Source organism: Uranotaenia lowii, chromosome 3 (assembly GCF_029784155.1).
Source record: "Uranotaenia lowii strain MFRU-FL chromosome 3, ASM2978415v1, whole genome shotgun sequence".
NCBI lineage: Eukaryota > Metazoa > Arthropoda > Insecta > Diptera > Culicidae > Uranotaenia > Uranotaenia lowii.
This window is the reverse complement of record NC_073693.1, coordinates 244228850-244249374: the sequence shown is the minus strand read 5'-3', so window position 1 is coordinate 244249374 and position 20525 is coordinate 244228850. Positions and strand designations below refer to the sequence as shown.

Below are 20525 nucleotides of genomic sequence, written 5' to 3'. Positions count from 1 at the left end.
TTTGCGAAAATAAAACTCCCGCATGCATCATCGGTGTACATGGCGGAACTCTTAGCGATAAGGAAAGCAGTACAAATTATTGAGGAGCAACCTGTCGGGAAATTCCTAATAATTTCGGACAGCATGAGCAGCTTGAAAAGTCTTGCGTGCACTAGACCCTCTGCCAAAAACCCGTTGGCATGGTATGAAATTAAAAAAACGACAATAGCAATCGCATGCAAAGGATCAGAAGTTGTCTTCATGTGGGTGCCATCGCACAGAGGAATCCCTCTTAATGAATCAGCTGACCAGGAAGCCAAAAAAGCTTGCACCGAAGGGACTGCGGACGACTATACCTTAACTTCGAACGATAGTTCATTTCCGTGCCAATCACGTTCGAGACAACTGTGGCAATGCCGATGGGACTCTGGAACCAAAGGCCGCTTTTGTCATAGTATTCTAAAAGAAGTGTCTTTGCAACCATGGTTCCAAAACACAGAATTCACAAGGAGACAAATAGTCATATTATCGAAACTTATAAGCAATCACTCACGATTGCCAGCACACCTACATCGTAACCGTATCATCGCAAACGCGAGCTGCGATTGTGGCGCAAACAACGCAAATCCGGACCATTATCTATTCAGCTGCCCAAATTATGGAGATAGAAGATGGCCTGTTTGGAAAATTCTACTAGAAAAACGAATAGCACCTGACCTTCAATTAATACTTAAAACCAAAGATTTCAAATTGTATAAAAGTATAGCGGATTTTTTCATAGATTGTAACATAGATATGTAAAAACATTCTCTTTCAAGTAATTAACACTTGGCTGGCTATGTATTAGAGGTTAAGCCAGTAGTAGAATAAATTTAAAAAGAAAATTCGAAGAGATGCATTAAGACCAGAGAAAGAAGAATCCCAAAGGGTTAGTTTGCCGTTCTACCATAGACTAACCAATGGCATTAACAAGATCCTTTCTCAACATGGCTTAAAAACAGCATACAAAAGTGGGAACACTCTTAAGGATCGGTTGGTTTCGCTAAAAGATAAGATTCCCGACGAAGAAAGATCAGGTATTTATGAAATACCCTGCAAAAATTGACCGGCCAGTTACATTGGCCAAACACGGCGCAAGTTCAAAGTTCGATTGAAAGAACATAGGAACGCAGTAGAAAACCTAAGAATCAACGAATCTAGTGTAGCTTCCCACGCAACAGAACTTGATCACGCCATAGATTGGGAAAAAGTGAGGTACAAGAAATGCGTTAGAAAAACCTCACATTTAAACGCATGGGAGTCAATGTTCATTAGCACGGCCGAAAAACCGCTAATGAACGAAGACGAGGCGCCGATTACGTCGTCACTCTTCTCCCTCACTAAAAGAAAATTGTTATAAATTTGACCATCCTTTCGACAAATACCACGACATAGTAGGATGCTGCAAGTGTTTTTAATTTCTTTGTGTGATCAGTCGGACATCGTCCAGTAGATGGGCAACATCAAGCCCGAAGCCGGTCGACAAAAAAGGTAATTTTGAATCCTTTTTCCGTTTTGTAAGAACGTTAAGTGTCGTGTCCTGTAATACGTCGTGTGTTAATTGTGATCACAAAAGATCTTAAAAAAAAGTTTTTTTTTACCGATCATAAAAGGAAAGTTTTTTGTGTTCTGACCACAAGCACCAAAGTGAAGTGTTTATGTTTTGGCCATGGATGCCTCGAGAGCAAGCATCTTATTTCAGAAGTGAGCATATCACAATTAGAACACATGTAAATTTAAACTGTAAAAGGTACTAAATAGCTTCGTAGAATTAGTGCAACTGGTAAAATGTTTCGCTTGAACTCTTAAACGAAAATAAAACATGTCTAATATTCTATTGGAAATCTATCATGTCAACCGAATCGAAAACATAAAATCGTTCGTCAATCCACACTAGACGTAACATTGAATCTGACAAGCATGGATACAGCTAAGTACCCCAAGAAGAGGCCTGAAGAAATAACTGCTGAAATGCAAACAGCTAGAGCAAGAAACAAAACGGATCTAAGAGTGAATCCTCTAAAACACTTGTATTGTTGGTAGAAACAGAAAAATCAACAAATGATCAACACAATTTGCCAAAAACATTAAAAAAAAGTATTGGATTCTGACGAGATTTACTATGTCATTTTTTAACTAAAAAGATACAGTTGCGTTCAAAAAAGAATGAAATCGCTTGAAGCTGCGCACCCACTTCCAATTTTGACAAGCTGCCATTTCTCTCTCGGTTGATATTTTTTCATGAAAATTTCACACAATCTAGTTCAACTATCCAACTAACATTGCACAAAATTTGAAGTCTTTACATTGACGGGAAACAAAGATACAGAGCTATTCCCGTAAAAAAGGGAAATTTGAAGTTGCTTCACTAAATTTGCTGTATCTTTAACCATTTTCATTGAAAAACCTTGAAATTTGGTCAAAAGATGTGAAAATGTTTGATCTTATACCAGGCCAAGTTTCGTCAAAATCGATGAACGTGATCAAAAATGGTGCCGGGTTGAAAATGAGGTTCATTATCGCCCAGCAGACGATTTCGTTCTCTTTTGGACGGATGTTTATATGGAAATCATCGTAATCCATAATTTTCTTTCACAAAACCAAAATTTATCACAAAGAATGTTGTAAATTGATAGGAACTTTATTCTTCCTTTGTTTAGAAACAGAAATTGTTCCAACAGAACTGGTATTGAAACACAAGAGCGAATAGAATATTCGCTTAAATTGTAGATCAAATTTGTTTATCGGTATAATTACCAGGTCATTTCTGAAGCTCTGTTCTTCATATTTTGAACTCTGTTGAAACATTTTCTCTTTCAAAACAAAGAACGAATGAAGCTTTTAGCAATTTATAACATTTTTTGTGATAAATTTTGGTTTTGGGAAAGAAAATACCAAGAATACATGGATTACGATGATTTCCATATAAACATCCGTCCGAAAAAGAATGAAATCGTCTGCTGGGCGATAATGAACCTCATATTCAACCCGGCACCATTTTTGATCACGTTCATCGATTTTGACGAAACTTGGCCTGGTATAAGATCAAACATTTTCACATCTTTTGACCAAATTTCAAGATTTTTCAATGAAAATTGTCAAAGATACAGCAAATTTAGTGAAGCAACTCCAAATTTCCCTTTTTTACGGGAATAGCTGTATCTTTGTTTCCCGTCGATGTAAAGACTTCAAATTGTGTGGAGTTTTAGATGGATAGTTGAACTAAATTGTGTGAAATTTTCATGAAAAAATATCAACCGAGAGAGAAATGGCAGCTTGTCAAAGTTGGAAGTGGGTGCGCAGCTTCAAGCGATTTCATTCTTTTTTGAACGCAACTGTATATTATGATGTATGCTGAGTATTCGATGCATCGATGTGAGCAATCGGTTTTTAATCATTCTGATATTCTTGCCGAGCTGACCAAAAACCGAAAAATCAATTTATTGGAATGGAATACCTGTAGATGGAAAGGCAATTTTGACACTTGTAACGACGAGCAGGCACATCAACTTTTGAGAATCCAGAAAATGAAATTTCTGAACCGGCTTTCTAAGGAAATCGACGAAACGACACCTTAAACTCACTCTGCATTGTTAAACAAAATTATGGTATGATTGTTAATTTTGTATTTTCTAAACTACCGCAGAACTATTTATGTAAGTGAACATGTTTGTAAAACCGAAACTTTTCCGTTACGTATTCTATGGGCACATAAGAACATTGTTGATAAACAGCGAATATTTGAAAAACAAAGTATATACTTACTGATAAATAAGGATAGATGAGATAAGGAGAACTACCAAAGAATGGAACTATCTTTCCGATAATGATAAAGCTTACCGGGTGTTGGTATTATTTTGGAGAAGCATTCAAAGGATCAAAAATAAGGTCACACACAACACAAAACACACGAAATAAAATAGAATTCAGGAAAAAAAAATTCAACGGTAGCTTCAAAGTCAACCACCCCCTTCGACGACTGGATCAAAGCGCGATTCCACGAGCATCACATAAATTTAGGCGCAATTTATAGCTTCTGTGGGAGTTATAAGCATTGGCCTCTATCATGTCACGAAAGCTAAAAGCAAACATGCCAAGTCGGGCGAAATACTGATAGGGAGAACGCTTTGAGTGAGAAAATTTCTCTGCTGGCCGTTTACGAATACATGAGTCAGTGGCTCCGGTTTTTGACATTACTCTTTTACATATCACATGGATCGAAAGGAGAGCAGGAGCATTAACAACAGGTAAGCGTAAACATCTGTAGAGACGAGCACTACCATGGCAGAAATACCGATGGGTAGAAATATGTTTCGCTTATTTTCGTAGATGTGTGCGTCACTAGGCAGAGCTAGTCTATGGTTTTGGTGTTCTCTCCGACAGCCGCAGGTCGACCGATTGGCTCAGTTGAATTCCGACGCGGAGCAGAGCTAGACCAGACCGAACCACTGCTAGCATTCAACCAACGCAGTTCAGTGGCTACGAGCAACGACGACAATTAGTGATTAGATCGCGTAATACCAACAACCAACCAAGAAACCACTCAACCAACATTATTTTCAGTTAAACCCTTCGGCACCAGGAAGATGGTCAAAATAATTGTTAAAGTGTAATAGCTCAAGTTGGAATGATCCAAGAATAGGCCTAATGGTCCATGAATCAGTGAATGTCTACGGAGTAGTCAATCAGTTTTTATCACATTGGCTTAGATAAGCTTAGAATGCGCAAGTAGCTTACCCCTCGATTTTATACAGAAGATAATTCCTTCATGAACGTTTTGATCTCAGACGACCGAGGTGCGAAATTTGGCCTGGATAAAATTAAGATTACCATCTGTGATGCTGTGTTCTGTGGTGCTCACTTAGAAAGGCGTTCTAACGAGTGGTTGTGTAGTAGTAGTAAACTGCGGATTTAGTAGCGCTCTGGAATATCAATATCATCACCATCATCCTTGGTCATCAAAAAAGCTGCCTGCGTCGTCGATGTCGTCGTTTTGTTCATGAAAATTAGTTCTATTTAAAATACTCGACACCGTAGAGTAACTCTACAACGAAACCCAAAATTGAATTACTTTTCCATACCCTGACGGTACGAACTAAACGATAAATCTCTAGTTAACAGTTAATTTAGGTGCGTTTTTTAGGGGATTTTCAAACTAGTTAGAAGGATTGCGAATAACCTGATGAATATTTGAATAACGTTGATATTTTTTAAACTAAACCTTGGTCCTCCCCCGCGCAAGTCAATCTTGTGAGTTCAGCCCCATTCAACGACCGCGAAACAAGTGTGTTGCCTTGAAACCAGGAAAAAAAATCGAGTTATCACAATTTCAAAAAAACGGCGGCCCATCCGCAAAACGCGCACAGCACAAAATATAATTTTTTCGCGAACCGATACGGAGGGAAATATGTTGCGTGTATAAGTGCAACGATCGAAAGCCAAAAAATAAAGCAGGGAAACAAAATCGCTCCTGGTGCAAGAACGTCGTCCAATACTTGAGAGCTACATGTAAGCCGCTGACAACTCTTGACACAATCAGGCAGAAAAAATAACGAAACCAAAGGAAAAGAAAAAGTTCCTACCCACCACAATAAATGGGCGAATGCGCAAAAGTAATAAGTGAATTATCGACGACGAAATAAAAAAAATAACGCAAAAGTAAACACACGACTCACACTTGTGGTATTGTGGCATCAACGACTGACGGCTAGTTAGTGGAGGTACCCAGCGATTTTGGCCACATTCACTGAACGCGAATCGTTTTACGCGAAAAATATATTTTGCACTAAACACTGTTGATCTCGCTCGGAACTCACACACGTTCTACTGCTGCGGCTTGGAGAAACAACGCGCGCTCAAAACAACACAAACCCTTCTTCGTTTCACGTGGTGGTTCTCTCGGGATTCCTCTTGTTTGTTGCCTGCCTTGTCTGGGGCACCGGTTCGCATACGAACAACGTACATATAAATAATAATGGCAGATCACAACAACGAGATGGACGAGATGAAGCACTGCTACGAGAACCTTATCGTGGTCGATGTCGGCGCCAATTTGACCAACAAAAAGTACATCCGTGACCTGGACTCGGTGATACAGCGGGCGAAAGATTCTGGTGAGTACCTATCTACATGTACATGCACCATTCTTAGCTCTGTAATTTAAACAGCAGGTGCTGCGAAGCCACCTCTGTAAATTACTCATTTTTGTTTTTTTTTGTTGGAATACAAGGCGAATGCAGAACTTTCTTATCATTATCGAGCAGTACAAATTTCGTGTAGCGAAACTGAGTTTCCTAATAAATTTTATTCGATTCCTTGAAAAAGTGAACAGAAAAGTTGAAACGTCAGTTGTAGCAAGAAAAGACGTTTTGAATAATTTTGGAAACTGAGATAGTCGATAGAAGCTCATACAGCTTTTGTAGTAAGCAATTCATACATTTATACAGCAGCAATTTCTACGGTTAAACGAAAATTGATGCATAAAGTATGATGCATAAACTTAACTGCTAAGCTGAGCGGACCTCTCACAATGCCACGCTTGATTTGTAGCCGTGGTTAATTGAACCACAATAGAACAAATTCCTTAGAATACTCTCGTAAACTATCTTGATGGGAAACAATAAAATTTACTGACCAGAAATTTTTCGATAGACTGGCTCTGTTCTTACTTTATATAGCTTTAAAATAACATAATAAAAACAACATTGATCGATTAGTTAAGTTTTCTTTGTTTATGATCGCTCCAAGCTAAATTCTTATCATCAGTTTTGATCCTGTGAGACAAAGACAAAGCAATTTACTAGTTTCAGTTATCGAAAAAAATATTCTATTGACCCATTCCAGCGTGACGTCACAACGTTTGCAAAACAATTTTTTGGTATATTGTTTGTAGATTTTACAGTTCATATCGTACATTGAAAAAAAAATATACCCCTAAGTTCAGAATTCAATTCGTTCAAAATATAAGCAAAAGAAATCGTGACGTCACAACGGGCCTTTTTTTCAATTTTTTTTTAAAAATTTCAGAAAAGTATCGTTACATTAGCAAGCGCACTGTCACTTTGACTTTGAACTTCCATAACTTTTTACTCTGATGATATTTTTTGATCAAATTTTTTGCGTCAGATAGATCAACTATCACACTGTTATAACACTAAATTTGTGCTTTCTGGAGTTTGTGTGGCCTGAGAAAAAGTAATTCTACGGAAATCGGACTTTTTGAACTTTTCTCATTCAAACTGCAATATCTCTGAAACTACGCTACATTTTTTATTGAAATTTTGCAGAGTGATTGTTGAAATATAAAGCCAGCATGTCTGAAGTTTTTGAAAAGTTCTATTGATGAGATCAAAAGTTACGCGAGGTGCAATATTTCAGGCATGAACCTTGAAATGCGATTTCTATAGAATTTTGGACGAATGTTTCCATAGGAAAATCATATTCTCTGTTTAACAACCAGTAAATCTATTTAAACCGAAAAATCACAACAATATCGCGAGATTCTGATTTCAAAACATAAATGGATCATTTATTCCATTTTTTCTTTTCTTCATTGCTTTTGCCAGACATTTTTGCCTGATTGGTGGAGGAAACGATATTGTTCTCATGAATCGTCCAAAATTCTATAGAAATCGCATTTCAAGGTTCATTTCAATCTCATCAATAAAACTTTTCGAAAACATCAGACATGCTAGCTCCATATTTCAACAATCACTGTGTAAAATTTCAATAAAAAATGTAGCGTAGTTTCAGAGATATTGCAGTTTGAATGAGAAAAGTCCAAAAAGTCCGATTTTCGTAGAATTACTGTTTCTCAGGCCACACAAACTCCAGAAAGCTCAAATTTTGTGTTATAATAGTGTGATAGTTGATCTATCTAACGCAAAAAATTTGATCTAAAAATATCATCAGAGTAAAAAGTTGTGTGACGGTGACAGTGACAGTGCGCTTGCTTCCAATTTCTATACAATTATGAACGGTACTGTATATTTTAAAGCGACTCAGTTTCGTGACGTCATAACGCGCCATTTTTTAAGCAGGGTTTTGCAAAGCGTTGTGACGTCACGACATTTTGTGGTCAGCTACATGAAATAAATCAACATATAATCTTAAAATTAATGCTTTATTTTCTAGAACTGCTCAAAAACTCAACAAATAATGTGATTTGGTGATAAAAACGATCCATTTATACCCAAAAAATTAAGGGAATTGAATCTAAATGGCTCATATAAACAGATCAGGTTTGCAACACTGCCCACATTGATTTTATTCGAAATTTATTTGGGCGATGATGTGAATATTATTTTAAAAAAAAACTTATGCTAAGATATATTTATTTGTAAAAGCGTTGAAATATGTTTGTGAATCTTTTCAATATTTAATTGCAAAGGAAAGGAAAAATAAATGATAATTTCAAAATCCTGCGACCTATTAAAAGTTAGCTAATGGACACTAGAATGCCTAAATCAGCCGACTAATGAAAAGCTAAAATAGATCCCAGGCCTTACACAAAGTCCAGTGCTATATTTGGGGGATCGGACCACGGAAATATATGGCGCAATGAGCCTAAAATTTGTAAGGAGTTATGATAAATTTTTCTTGGAAAAAACATGAACACCCAGTTTTGCACCAATTTCTGAAAACCATATTGGGAGATTCGTTTTCATTATAGTCATTCACAAAGCTTTCGTTATGCAAACAGTTTATATCCCAAGGTCCCATTTCGATAAGGGTTATGGTAAATAAAACATATTGAGTTTCAAAAATAAGCTTTTAATGGGTTATAAACCTGTTTTGAAGCTTAATAACTGTTTTATGATACCTCTAATTGAAATGCGTTTCCTCAGATGAAATATTGTTATAATTTAAGCTTTAAAACACTGAAATTGAAAGAAAAATCGATTAATAAGGACCAACATTATTGGTGAAAAACTGTTTAATAGGTTTTTTTTGTTCATTCCGAACAAATTCCGCTCAATTCGCTCAGGTGGAAGTTTCAATAAAGGAAACTTTAAATAATTTTATGAAAAATTTATTTTCCTTCAAAGTCTTATGAATTTGTACGGAAGAAAATGTTTATTTATGAAATTTACCATGTTCAGATTTTTTAATCTCATTTATTCCGTTTGAACATATTATTATTTCGTTTGAACATAATATTAGCAAGTAATAGAAGATATTAGCGCGTTTTTTTCATACTTATACTGCCCTTCTAAGCAAGATTGTCCCATGGGGATAAACGAGCAAGCGAGAAAAACGTGATTGAAATTTTGATCATTTTTTCTGATTTCCGGCTCTTCCGCACCTTTAATGAATGTTGTTTTTTGAAATTGGTCAATTTACAATGAAATCTATGCTTGCTTTTTATTTTTTTCCCTTATAGCAGAAAATAATCGTCAAAAACGCTTCGTGTGACACTTTTGCGTAGAATATGAGCGTGTGTACTTTGGTTTCTATGGAAAAACTGTCACACGAGCTCTTTGTTATTGTGCGTTGAATGAAAAGATTTTTAAAGTGTCTGGTGAAAAACTATAATTAAGCAATAAAAACTGTTGATAAGATGAGTGCATTATCGTTGCTGAAGGTTTACGGTTCGGAGTCAAGTGACAGTGATGAAGATTTCCTCGGATTCAATGACGCGGAAATCACAATAGGATCGGAACGTTTCTCATGTTATTCATCATGTTTATCCAAGTTCGAAGATGATCCGAACGAATCCGAATTGAGCAAGGAAGAATCTGCGCGGAAGCGCAAAAATGCGCATCCATTAATTGTTGATTCCTGCGGATGCCGGAAGCATTGCAATAATCATATTAGCCGGGATGATCGTGTTAATATAAATAACACATTCTGGAGCTTGGATAACGAAGGACAAAAAAAACTTTATCCGAAAATATGCTCATTATGCGGAACCAAAAAGAAGACGAAATTACAAGTCCAAACCGGAAGTGAAGAAAAAGCTCTCTTACAGCTTCACCCTTCCAACTGCAAGTTCCAGTCCCAGTCCAGTATGCCGGAAGTTCTTTTTAAATACGTTTGGATATCGCGAAAACTGTGGGTAAGTGTTTGAAAATTTGTTTTAATTAAAAAAATATATAACATTTTGTTTTAGCAATATTATATATCGCTGCCTGGATGTCAACGATCGACCGGTTTCCGATAATCGAGGAAAGCATGTTAGGAACCAGAGTCTGTCGGAAATGGTAAAAAAGCATATTCTGGATTTCCATCCAACAGTCTCCAACTATCGCCGAGAGCATGCGCCCAACAGATTGTAGCTTCCGTCCGATCTTACGCAGCGAGCTATGTATCAACATTTTTTGGACTTAAACAAAACTAATGTTAGCTACGCATTTTATTCTCGTGAGCTTAAAAGATTGAACATTTCGTTTGTTAAATTGGGCCACGAAGAATGTGAGATGTGCATAGAAAAAACAGAACATCTTAAGGTACTCGGAGAAACATGTGAATGCAATTCCGATTGTGAAATATGTTCCAAATTCATGATCCATCAACAGCGATATGGAAAAGCAAGGGAGGAGTACCAAAAAGACGGCGGAGCGGTAAAATTGAACCATTTGGTGATGGCCGTTGACCTTCAAAAAGTAAGCGATTGATTTATATCATCCATAATCTTACTCATTCATTCATCCATATTTCAGGTGATACAGATTCCACGATTGGATGGACTGAAAACAGTTATGTTTTCACAAAGAATACTGACCTTCAATGAAACATTTGCTCCAGTAGGATTGTATTCCAAAGTTTTCGCAGTCGACGCATGCATTTGGCCGGAATCTGTGGCTGGTCGAAGTGGTAACGACATTGTTAGCTGTTTTCACAAAATCATTTTAAAACACAGCAACATGGAAAAAATAATATTTTGGCTAGACAACTGTTCCAGTCAGAATAAGAATTGGATATTTTTCTAACATCTTGTTCTGCTGATTAACAGTGCAGAGGTAAATCTCAGATCTATCGAACTGAAATACTTTGAGCCGGCTCATACTTTCATGGCGGCTGATAGTTTTCACGCCAGTGTCGAAAGAGCAATGCGAAAGCAACGTGTTATCTTTCGGAAATTTGGAATCTGCAGTTAAAAATGCACAAGACTGTGTTGATGCAGTATCTATGCAAGCAACGGATTTTTTCGAAACTAAATTTGTAGTTACACAATACATGTTACAGCTAATGAATCCACGGCCATACATTGACAACATACGCAAAGTTTGTATCGAAAAAGGTTCTTTCGATATCAAATATTCGGATTCTGTCGATGGTACTGATCTTCTTGGGTGTTGTCTATTTTCCAAGAAGCAAAAGAAAATAGTAAACCATAGTTCTTTCGAACTAAATAAAAATCTGAAATGGCAACGAACGCCCAAAGGGATTGAAGAAGCAAGAAAAGTATCGTTGCTTTCAAAAGTACTTCCTGTGATACCAGAAAACAGGAAGCAATTTTATGTTAACTTGCCGACAAAAAAGGATCATGATTTATAAGTTTTCATTTTTTTTCAAGTTTTTTTTTCAACTGCTTTTGTTTCAGCTTGTTTTAATTAGAGTACTTTTTTCATTTAAAAAAATAATAAACGGCAAAGATCGATATTCTATCATGTGTTTCATTTTACATCACAAATCAAACAAACTAAAATGAACCCCGCCCCCATTTACATCCTTGTGACCTTCAATCAGATAAAATCAAAATTAAAATGACAGTACAATGTGTCACTTAAGCGAGTTTTGAAGAGTTTTGTGTTTGTTGAGTGGTTTTTTAAGAGTTTTTCTTAGTGGGACATTCTTGCGTACACACAAAACTTTCGGGGCTCCACTTAGCAAATTTTCGCTGTTACTTTCCGTTAGCAAAAATATTTTTTTACTGTTGAGTTAGCAAAAAGCTTAATTTACTTGATTTTAGCAATTAGAAATTTCATTTTGCTTGACTTTATCAAACAGGTTTTTTAGCCGCTTTGTGCACAGACAACAGCCGCCGCGGGTTTTAAGAAAAATAACAAACAGACATGATTGTGCGCGGTTCCGAAAGTTCGATGCTAGTGGTTCTAGTGGTGGCTAAGTCAACAACAAAATACTAACCAAATCGACACCGGATGCGTACAGGTAAGGGCGAATTATAAATTGTACAAATTTTCCGATTTTAAATCCAAAATTGTTTGTTTTTCTTTCAGGTTACAACTGCAACACAAAACCCCCATCAGACCAGAAATAAAGGGGACCACAGCTGGAATTTCAACGAGCTGCATCCGGCACACACTCTGGTGCATTCGTCGATGAAGATGGCTTGAAGTTTCGCCCGCTGGAACCGGAATTTCCGTTGATCGAACGTGAAATTAAATTAAAAAAAAAAATTTGAAAATAAATTGAAGGTGAAGTAAATTTGTGAATTCTATTTCATAATCAAACGATTCTCCCTGATTCTCCAGAGAAAAAACAATAAATTTTGAAATTTCAAATCCGGGCGATCTTTTCTTCCGGTTTTTGCTAAAAAATTGAGTAAAAATTGCGGCGGCTATCTTTTTTTCTCGTTTGCTAAAATTATAGTTAAAAAATATTGCTGATTTTATTGCTAAGTTTCTAGCTGGTCAAATTTGAGCAAATTTTTGCTAAATTCTGGCCTCGAAAATTTTGTGTGTAGAAACATCAACATAGAGACAACCACCTAGATGAAAATTTCGTAGATGTTCAGAACAAAGTATACTTTTTTGTGTTTGTATTCAAAAATCGATGAGGATTTCATTTTTATAATTGTTTGTAACCGCGAAAAAATATTATTCTTTATTTCATAAAAAAATTTGATAATTGAAAACATTTATTGAAGCGTATTGTTATGTTAATTTTGTTTTGAAGAAAAATTATAATAGTGTTGAATAAGAAGTCATGGACGTTTCCGATAAAAAAGGAAATCAAATTTCGTGACGTCACAACGCATTCTGTACCCGGGTGCAACTCACAACCTTCTGAACCGATCTTCATTCTGAAAAAGCATTGAATTTGTCTCAAAAAGTTTGAAGAGATCTCCAATTTTCGACAGTATGTGACGTTTAAAGGAATCATGAAATGAAAAATAGTAGAATTTTCGTAACGTCACAACGCTTTAAAATAGATACCTTTATTACCAATTCTAGAGCGTGAAGTTGCTGTGCTAATTTTTAATCTAATATCATGCTTAAAATATGGCTTTTTTACAATCATTTTTTTTGGCTAATTTGTTGACAAAGTTATGTTTCAAATAAAAATTATTGTTAAAATCAGTTTATTTTCGTACTAAAAATATTAAATTTCCACGTCAACATACTCAATTCCGAAAAAAGGTAACTGAAATTCTTTTGATGGAAAATTAAGCTGAAGAAATAAACTTTCAAATGCTGGGCAAATTATTTTTGAATAATGAAAAATGGAAATCGGTTCTCTAGTTGAGGGGCGCTTGGAATGAGTCTAATATAAGAGTTGCCTACATTGCCGAACCTCAAACCGTGCGGGCTTAAAGCGCCTTTTTGTGTTTTAAGCAAAATTTCAGTTTCTCTGGTAATATTATAGTATAATTAAATTAAAAATGCTTGAAACTGCTAACTTGCATACGACAAAGCTGTAAGCTGTTTATAAAAATCTATGTCTTTTATAATTTTATGGAATAAAACGAAGGCTAGGGCACTGACCATGACCATACTGACTGGACATTTCATTTCGTTTGTTGGATAATTTTTCGATCGATCGATTTGAAGAAATTTTATCCCAGTTAAAAAGTGCCATCCAAATTTAAAAATAGACAATTCCTACTTTAAAATCGGGCTAAACAGGTACATTTTTCCTACAGGACGTTGTATCGGAAAAATGGTAGGTTCGCCACCTACCTTCGGTATTGCGAACCTGCAAAATTTGCCAAAAAAAATATTAGCCAGAAAATGGTCGAATTTTTGTTCTAAGTTTTCTTTCAGTGGGATCAGTGGCTAGGGTTTCCGTATAAAATATCAGTTCATCTCTGAGAAAGACTTAACAAAATCTTCAATTTTCTCTCAAGGGTTATAAATTCAATTATCAAAATTCAGAATATTACATCAAAAGGTATAAAACTTAGTATGATTTTTTTTACATTTTTTGAGTTTCTTTAAATTTTTAGTTTATTTGTCTTTAAAAGTTATGTAAATTGTCTTAAAATTCACTTTTAAGAGAAAATTCTAATTGATTCTAAATTTGATATTAAAGGGTGATACGGTCAAAATTTGGTTAAGGGAAAACGCGTGTAAATCGGTGAAATCGTTTATTTAAAAAAATCATATTAAATTTCTTTTTCAAGTTTAATTAGTATAAAATTCAGGAAAATTATTCAGTAAGGCTTCCGCTTTTCCAAATCCGAATTGCCGGGCCTTACGCTTAACCCCTGCCATCAGATTTTGTACAGCCACCTTGTCCACCTTCTTCGCCGCAGAAAGCCAGTTTACCTTGAACTGCTGCTCGTTCTTAGCAGTTTTTTCGGTCTTCTTTAGGTTCCGCTTGACAATAGCCCAGTATTTAATTGGGCGGAGCTTTGGCGTGTTGGGAGGGTTCTTGTCCTTGGGAACCACCTGCACGTTGTTGGCGGCGTACCACTCCATGGCCTTTTTACCGAAAGGCAGCAGCCGTTTATTCAAACACTCTTTCACGTAAATTTCTGCGTTGACAGTCCCGAAAGCTATGAAAATGCTGCTTTTCAGGCCACAGGTACAGATGGCTTGCCAGATATTTCTTCGCGAACTTTGACAGTTTCATGTGCTTGATAATATCTGCTACCTTTCCCCTTCCTTTTGCCGTATAAAACTCCTGTCCCGGAAGCTGCTTGTAGTCGGCTTTAACGTAGGTTTCGTCGTCCATTAACACGCAGTCAAACTTCGTTAGCATCGTCGAATACAGCCTCCGGGATCGCGCTTTGGCCGTCGTATTTTGTTTATCATCGCGATTTGGAGTCACTACCTTCTTGTAAGTCGATAGTCCGGCTCGTTTTTTGGCTCGATGCACGGTTGTAGACGATACACCCAGCTTATTTGCGGCATCTCGGAGAGAGGTTAGGGTTTCGCTTGAAACTACCGGCAACTCTCTTTGTCGTCTCAGCGGCTTCCGGTTTTCGATTTCCCCCCGATCTAGACTTCCTGGCTGTCGACAAACGTTCCCTGAACGAGATGCGCGAGCAAAATTTGGATACGCTGCTCTTCTTCCTTGGACGGCATTTTGACAACTGAAGAGTGAACTCCAAAATCAAAATAGGGGCCCTTATTCTGCGCCGCGCATGAGGTGACGATTATCACGTCACCTCGAGTCACCGTGAGATTTGTCACCTTATTCCCGCAGTCGATGTGGGTTAAGTGACAGAGGTTCATTCATATTGAGTGACTGAATGAACACATCTGTCAAAATGGCCAAACTTGTTCTGTTTTGTTTTGATTTTGGTCGCGCTTCGGATTTTCCGAATCAATTTTCAAAAAAACGAGTTGGAATTCCGGGTTTTAAAAGGCCACAATCGAATTGTACGGCAATGGCAAGCTGCTTGACAAAAAACAGGGCCAAATGGTGTGGTCCAAATGCATTATCCAAGGATGAGTTCGGAACCTGCACCGAGTTGAAGGAGGAACCATCAAATGGGAAAATCGAAGACCCGAATATGTCACCCGAACCAACGGTACATAAAGAAGCGGATTCAAGGCCGAATTCCGAAGTGGGATCAGGTAAGTAAAGTGGTTTTCGTTTTGTGCTACAAGTTGCTAAAAATGCTGTTTGCGTGAAATTCGTTGGATGACCTTCAATTTCACCAAAAAAGTTTTTGTGATCCCAGAAAAAGTGCTATTATTCGCATCAACAACAAGTTTTCACCCTAAACAACATTAAACTGATTATTTTATCAATTGTCCTCAAGGAAACAAACAGTGAGCTGGCCTCGATGGTCATGATCGAGCTGCTCGGAAAGTACACGGACGAAATTACCAGCTACGCCCGGGAGGATGCCATGAAGTGATGATCCTAGCCGATCCAAACACATTCCTGCTGGATCCGTAGCTGTCGCTGAAGCCGGTCCGGTTCCTCGAGGGAGAGCTGACTCACAATCTGCTATCGGTGTTAGTGTCCGAGAAGCTTTTTGCAATTTCTTCCAAATTTTTAAAAGACGTTTTCAATAAAAAGTTTTATACTTAATTAATTTGGTTAAAATACTCTCTAAATAAACAAAAAATAGAAATAGAACTTAATTAATTAGTGTTAACACTTTAATTTAACTATTTAGGGCCTTTCATTCCCACGTACATAAATTTTCTGTTAAATTTCTATTTCGTCACCACCTGAAAAGGTAACGACAATCCTCACCGATTGCCGAATTAGTTCAGCGATTCTAGATTTGTTCGTGAAAATTGTTTATAAAATGGTACTTTTTTAATGTTGTTGAACATTTAGAGCCAAATTTTTCCCTGTTCCATAAATTTTTCATTGAATTTCTATCTCGTCACCACCTGAAAAGGTACCGACAATTGTCACCTAAAATCGTCACCCGAATGCGACAAATCTCACCCACGGTGACTACGAGAATAGGGTAAGGACTCACAAAGTTCATCCGAAGTGACGATCCTCACCTGAACCGACTGCTAGAATAGAGTGACTTGGGTGACTCGACTATCATCACGTCACGCGAGGCGCAGAATAAGGGCCAGGAGCAACATTCTACACACACACACCTTCAAAATGAGGGGTGTTCAGGTTTTTTAAATGCAATATTGAAAGAAATACGTCAAGTTGATATCGACAAAATTTTGACCGTATCACCCTTTGTTTGAGCCACCGCAAGGATTGAAAACTGGAGTTATGTCTGTTTTACCCTCAAGTTCCCAACATTTTTCAAATAGTTCAGAAAAAAACATGTTCGGACTTTTTCAACCAAATGGGAAGTATCTGTGTGATTTTTTTCGAGGAATTCAAAGAAGCCTTTTTGAGTCACCGCCCGCATTGGAAACAGCAGTTATGGCTGTTTTACCCTCATTTCCCTAAAATTTTTGAATAGTCAGAAAAAGCATATTTGGACTTGAAATTTTTGAACCAAATGTGACTCATCTTATGCTTATTTTTTCGAGGAATCAAATGAAAGCTGTTTTAGCCTCCGAGCCTCCACACGCTCCGGAAAATGGAGTTATGACTGTTTTCACCCTCAATTCCTCTTCATTTTTCAATTATTTCAGAAAAAAGCGTGTTCGGACTTGAAAATTTTAAACAACGTGTAACATATAGTATGTGATTTTTTCCGAGGAATTCAACGAAGCCTATTGTGCAACCGCAAGGATTGAAAACTGGAGTTATGTCTGTTTTACCCTCAAGTTACCAACATTTTTTAAATAGTTCAGAAAAAGCATGTTCGGACTTGGAATTTTTTAACCAAATGGATCGTATCTTGTTTGATTTTTTTTCGAGGAATGAAGCCTTTTTGAGTCATCACCCGCATTGGAAACAGGAGTTATGGCTGTTTTACCCTCAATTTTCTTAAATTTTGAAATAGTCAGAAAAAGCATATTTGGACTTGAAAATTTCGAACCAAATGTGACTCATTTACGCGATTTTTTTTTCGAGGAATCCAACGAAGCCTATTTGTGCCACCGCACGCTTCAGAAAATGGAGTTATGGCTGTTTTTACCCTCAATTTTTCAATTATTTCAGAAAAAAAGCAAGTGTTAAATTTCTGGTTAATAGCCTCTGTAATTTCTCGTTGTCAAATAAAGTAAAAATGAAGTGAAGGGAGGACGCCTCAGTCTCTATTTCTTGTATACCGATGGAAATAAAATATAATTGAAGGCAGAGGTATTGGTACTCTGTTTATTAAAACTTTATTTCTGCAGGCATATGACACCTGATATGAAAGTTAGAGTAATGTATTATTCACACCTTTTTACGAGAAGATACTACTTGTTGTAAATCTTACAAGTTGAAGCACCGTATGAGCAAATTCCTTGAATTTCGCCAGTCATCAGCAGCCAGTAGTGTTATCGTCAGCCACGATCGACTAAACACGCATATTAGAGCAACACATTGACGCCGCCACTAACCAGATACACGACCATCTTCACTGGAAGTTCATGTCTTGTCTAAGTTTGGCCGATGGCTTGAAAGAAATTCCGCCGCATTCGCCAAAGATCGCGTGGGATGTTCCGATGAGTTGCATCTCAGCTGCAGTTGTTGTTCCTCTTCTTAACACACACCTCGGCTAGGCAGCCTGCTTTCAAAATTAAGTTACAGGCTTGTCCGGAAGGCATTTCTGTAGCATAAGGCAGCAGAGCAGAAAGCCCCCATCCATTAGCTATTGTGGGGGATCGCACCTCTCTAAGCAGCAGCGCAAGATGCACTTTTTGTTCGCCACGCTTGATCGTCTAACCGGATTGGTTTTTCAGAAGGAAGCGGCGTGGCACGCGTCAGAGGATGCGGCAGTAGCGAAACGCAACAAACTACAACTACCTACCTACCCACCTCACAGATTGGAATATCTCAAATTTGTTTTGCAACTACAACCACCGGCCGACATTAAAAGCGAGGGTTGTCTTCTTTCTGTGCCATCCAGCAGGCAGCAGTGGATTATGAGCTTGTAAACAGGCTCTAGTAGGAAAATAAGTAACTTGTTTTCGAGCAGCTCATAAACTACTGGATGATAGACTCTTTGCTTCAATCCAAGGCCACAGAGAAGGAAGCTAGCGATGTGATGATTGCGGTTTTGGGGAGAATACTTTCGAGACAGGGGCCCAACCCTAATGGAACAAGACATTTGAACAAGTTAGGTATGCTGCTAATTTTTGCAGTAACAGGTTACTTTTGCATGTAATGATTTCATTGAACCATAATGTGGTCGGAAAAATGCAGAAACAAGCAAATTTTAACCTCAATTATCATTTACACATCCGAGAAAACTTGTTAAGCATCATGGTAACGAACGGGACCTGCTTCCGGTTACTTAACGTTAAGCTATTGGATTTCCGATTCAGAATTTGTTTTAACGCCGTCCACGAGCGGTACAAAATATATAACTTTAGAAATACTGTAACATAACTAAAATATCATTTTTAGGTAATATTCCTCTAAAAGTCGAAGAAAAAACGAAAAAACAGGGTTAAAATAATACTGTAATTTACCCGTTAAATTGTTGATACAGCACTTTGGGCAGTGGAAAGGAGAGACTTTATTACTCATGAGAAAATTTGGGAAAAATTGAATCTCAAAAAGCCAAGAACACACGCCTGTCAAACTCACAGGCCTAGGGGAAAAAGTTCCTAAATGCGGCTACAGCCGTTTGGCGAAACGGCTGTTAAAACATCATATCATATCATTGCATTTTGAAGATAATACGCTTTGAACGCAAGGCACGAAAGAATTTTTAGAATCGTGATCGTGTCTATTGGAGGGCGACGCTTATCAAGTGACGATTCACTGAGGCCTGCACTGGAGGGAATAAATAGAAATACACGCACATCCATTCTTCGCTTGCTAGCAAGATATATTGATTTTTTGGTGAATTGTTCAGACGTAGTGGTTATTTATGATGGATTTAAATCGTGGTGTCACAACGTGCCATTTTCCTTGTGTTTTCTATAAATTTTTCAATTAAAAAGATTGTTACGATAAAAAGCGAAAAGTGACGATCTTTTTTAATAATGTGATTCAGTGTTTTTGATGGCATGTTGGTTTGAATTGGTTCTCTATAAATTTCATAGAACCTGCAATTTTTTTTTATTAATTGAAAGACATTAAAAGAAAAATAACATAACATCAAAATTAACTAACAAATAGGTAGCGAGTAAAAAAAAACCCGAGTAATATAGTTTCGTATGGCTGTGGCTGTGATGAATTTTTAATGTAATATTTCTTACGTAAGATTTTTGGAAACTCCCTCTAACCACTAGTAAGAGATCTTAAGCAAATGTGAAACTCCCCCCCCCCCCCCATGTGCTTACGTAATTAGTGAACAGCCCCTAATATTATTGGTTGACCGCCTCTGCAGCATTCTCGATATCATTCCCGCATTACCAGATAGGAAGCCATTCAGACCCAGAAAGATTGATGCTTGATAAACAAAATGCCGAAGGATGGCAGATTTAGATGTCAATTACGAGTTTAGATTCTAGATGTATTCAAAATTCACATTGTAACTTCCAACATTTTGTCTATTTTTTTTCTGTTGGAGCTTCTCGTAAAAGAATTCTCACTGGGAACGTTTGTTTCAAAAGTTAGCCCACATATTTTAGCAACATTGAAAAATAATCTGAAACAGAAAAAAAAACACAACATCAATTAAGGTCCACTTTCAAATTCCGCAAGTTGGACGGACATCGCAACAGAGAGCGCCTCGGGTTCGAAGTTGGAATCAATAAACGAATAGGTAATCGAAAGCCAGAAGAAGTCACGCATCAACAATTCCGCAACGTTTTGTTCGGCTCAAATCGATCGTTAAATGGATCTTTCAAAGGAAAACCACACACGTCCGTTTCGATCGTTTCTGTTTAAAC

At 37.2% G+C, this 20525-nt stretch overlaps 2 protein-coding genes across 2 annotated transcripts in view; one reads left to right on the top strand and one right to left on the bottom strand.

The window, feature by feature from the left end:
• Positions 1–20525, bottom strand: part of LOC129755741 (uncharacterized) — a 122139-nt gene that overhangs the window by 3307 nt on the left and 98307 nt on the right. The gene's annotated exons all lie outside the window — the stretch shown is intronic.
• The window catches only part of LOC129755739 (3'-5' ssDNA/RNA exonuclease TatD-like), a 61203-nt gene continuing 45104 nt past the window's right edge, over positions 4427–20525 (top strand). Inside the window, exons 1-2 of the mRNA XM_055752364.1 lie at positions 4427–4532; positions 5261–6131. Coding sequence (XP_055608339.1) covers positions 5993–6131 — 139 coding nt within the window. The 5' untranslated portion in view covers positions 4427–4532; positions 5261–5992. The remainder of the gene's footprint in view (positions 4533–5260; positions 6132–20525) is intronic.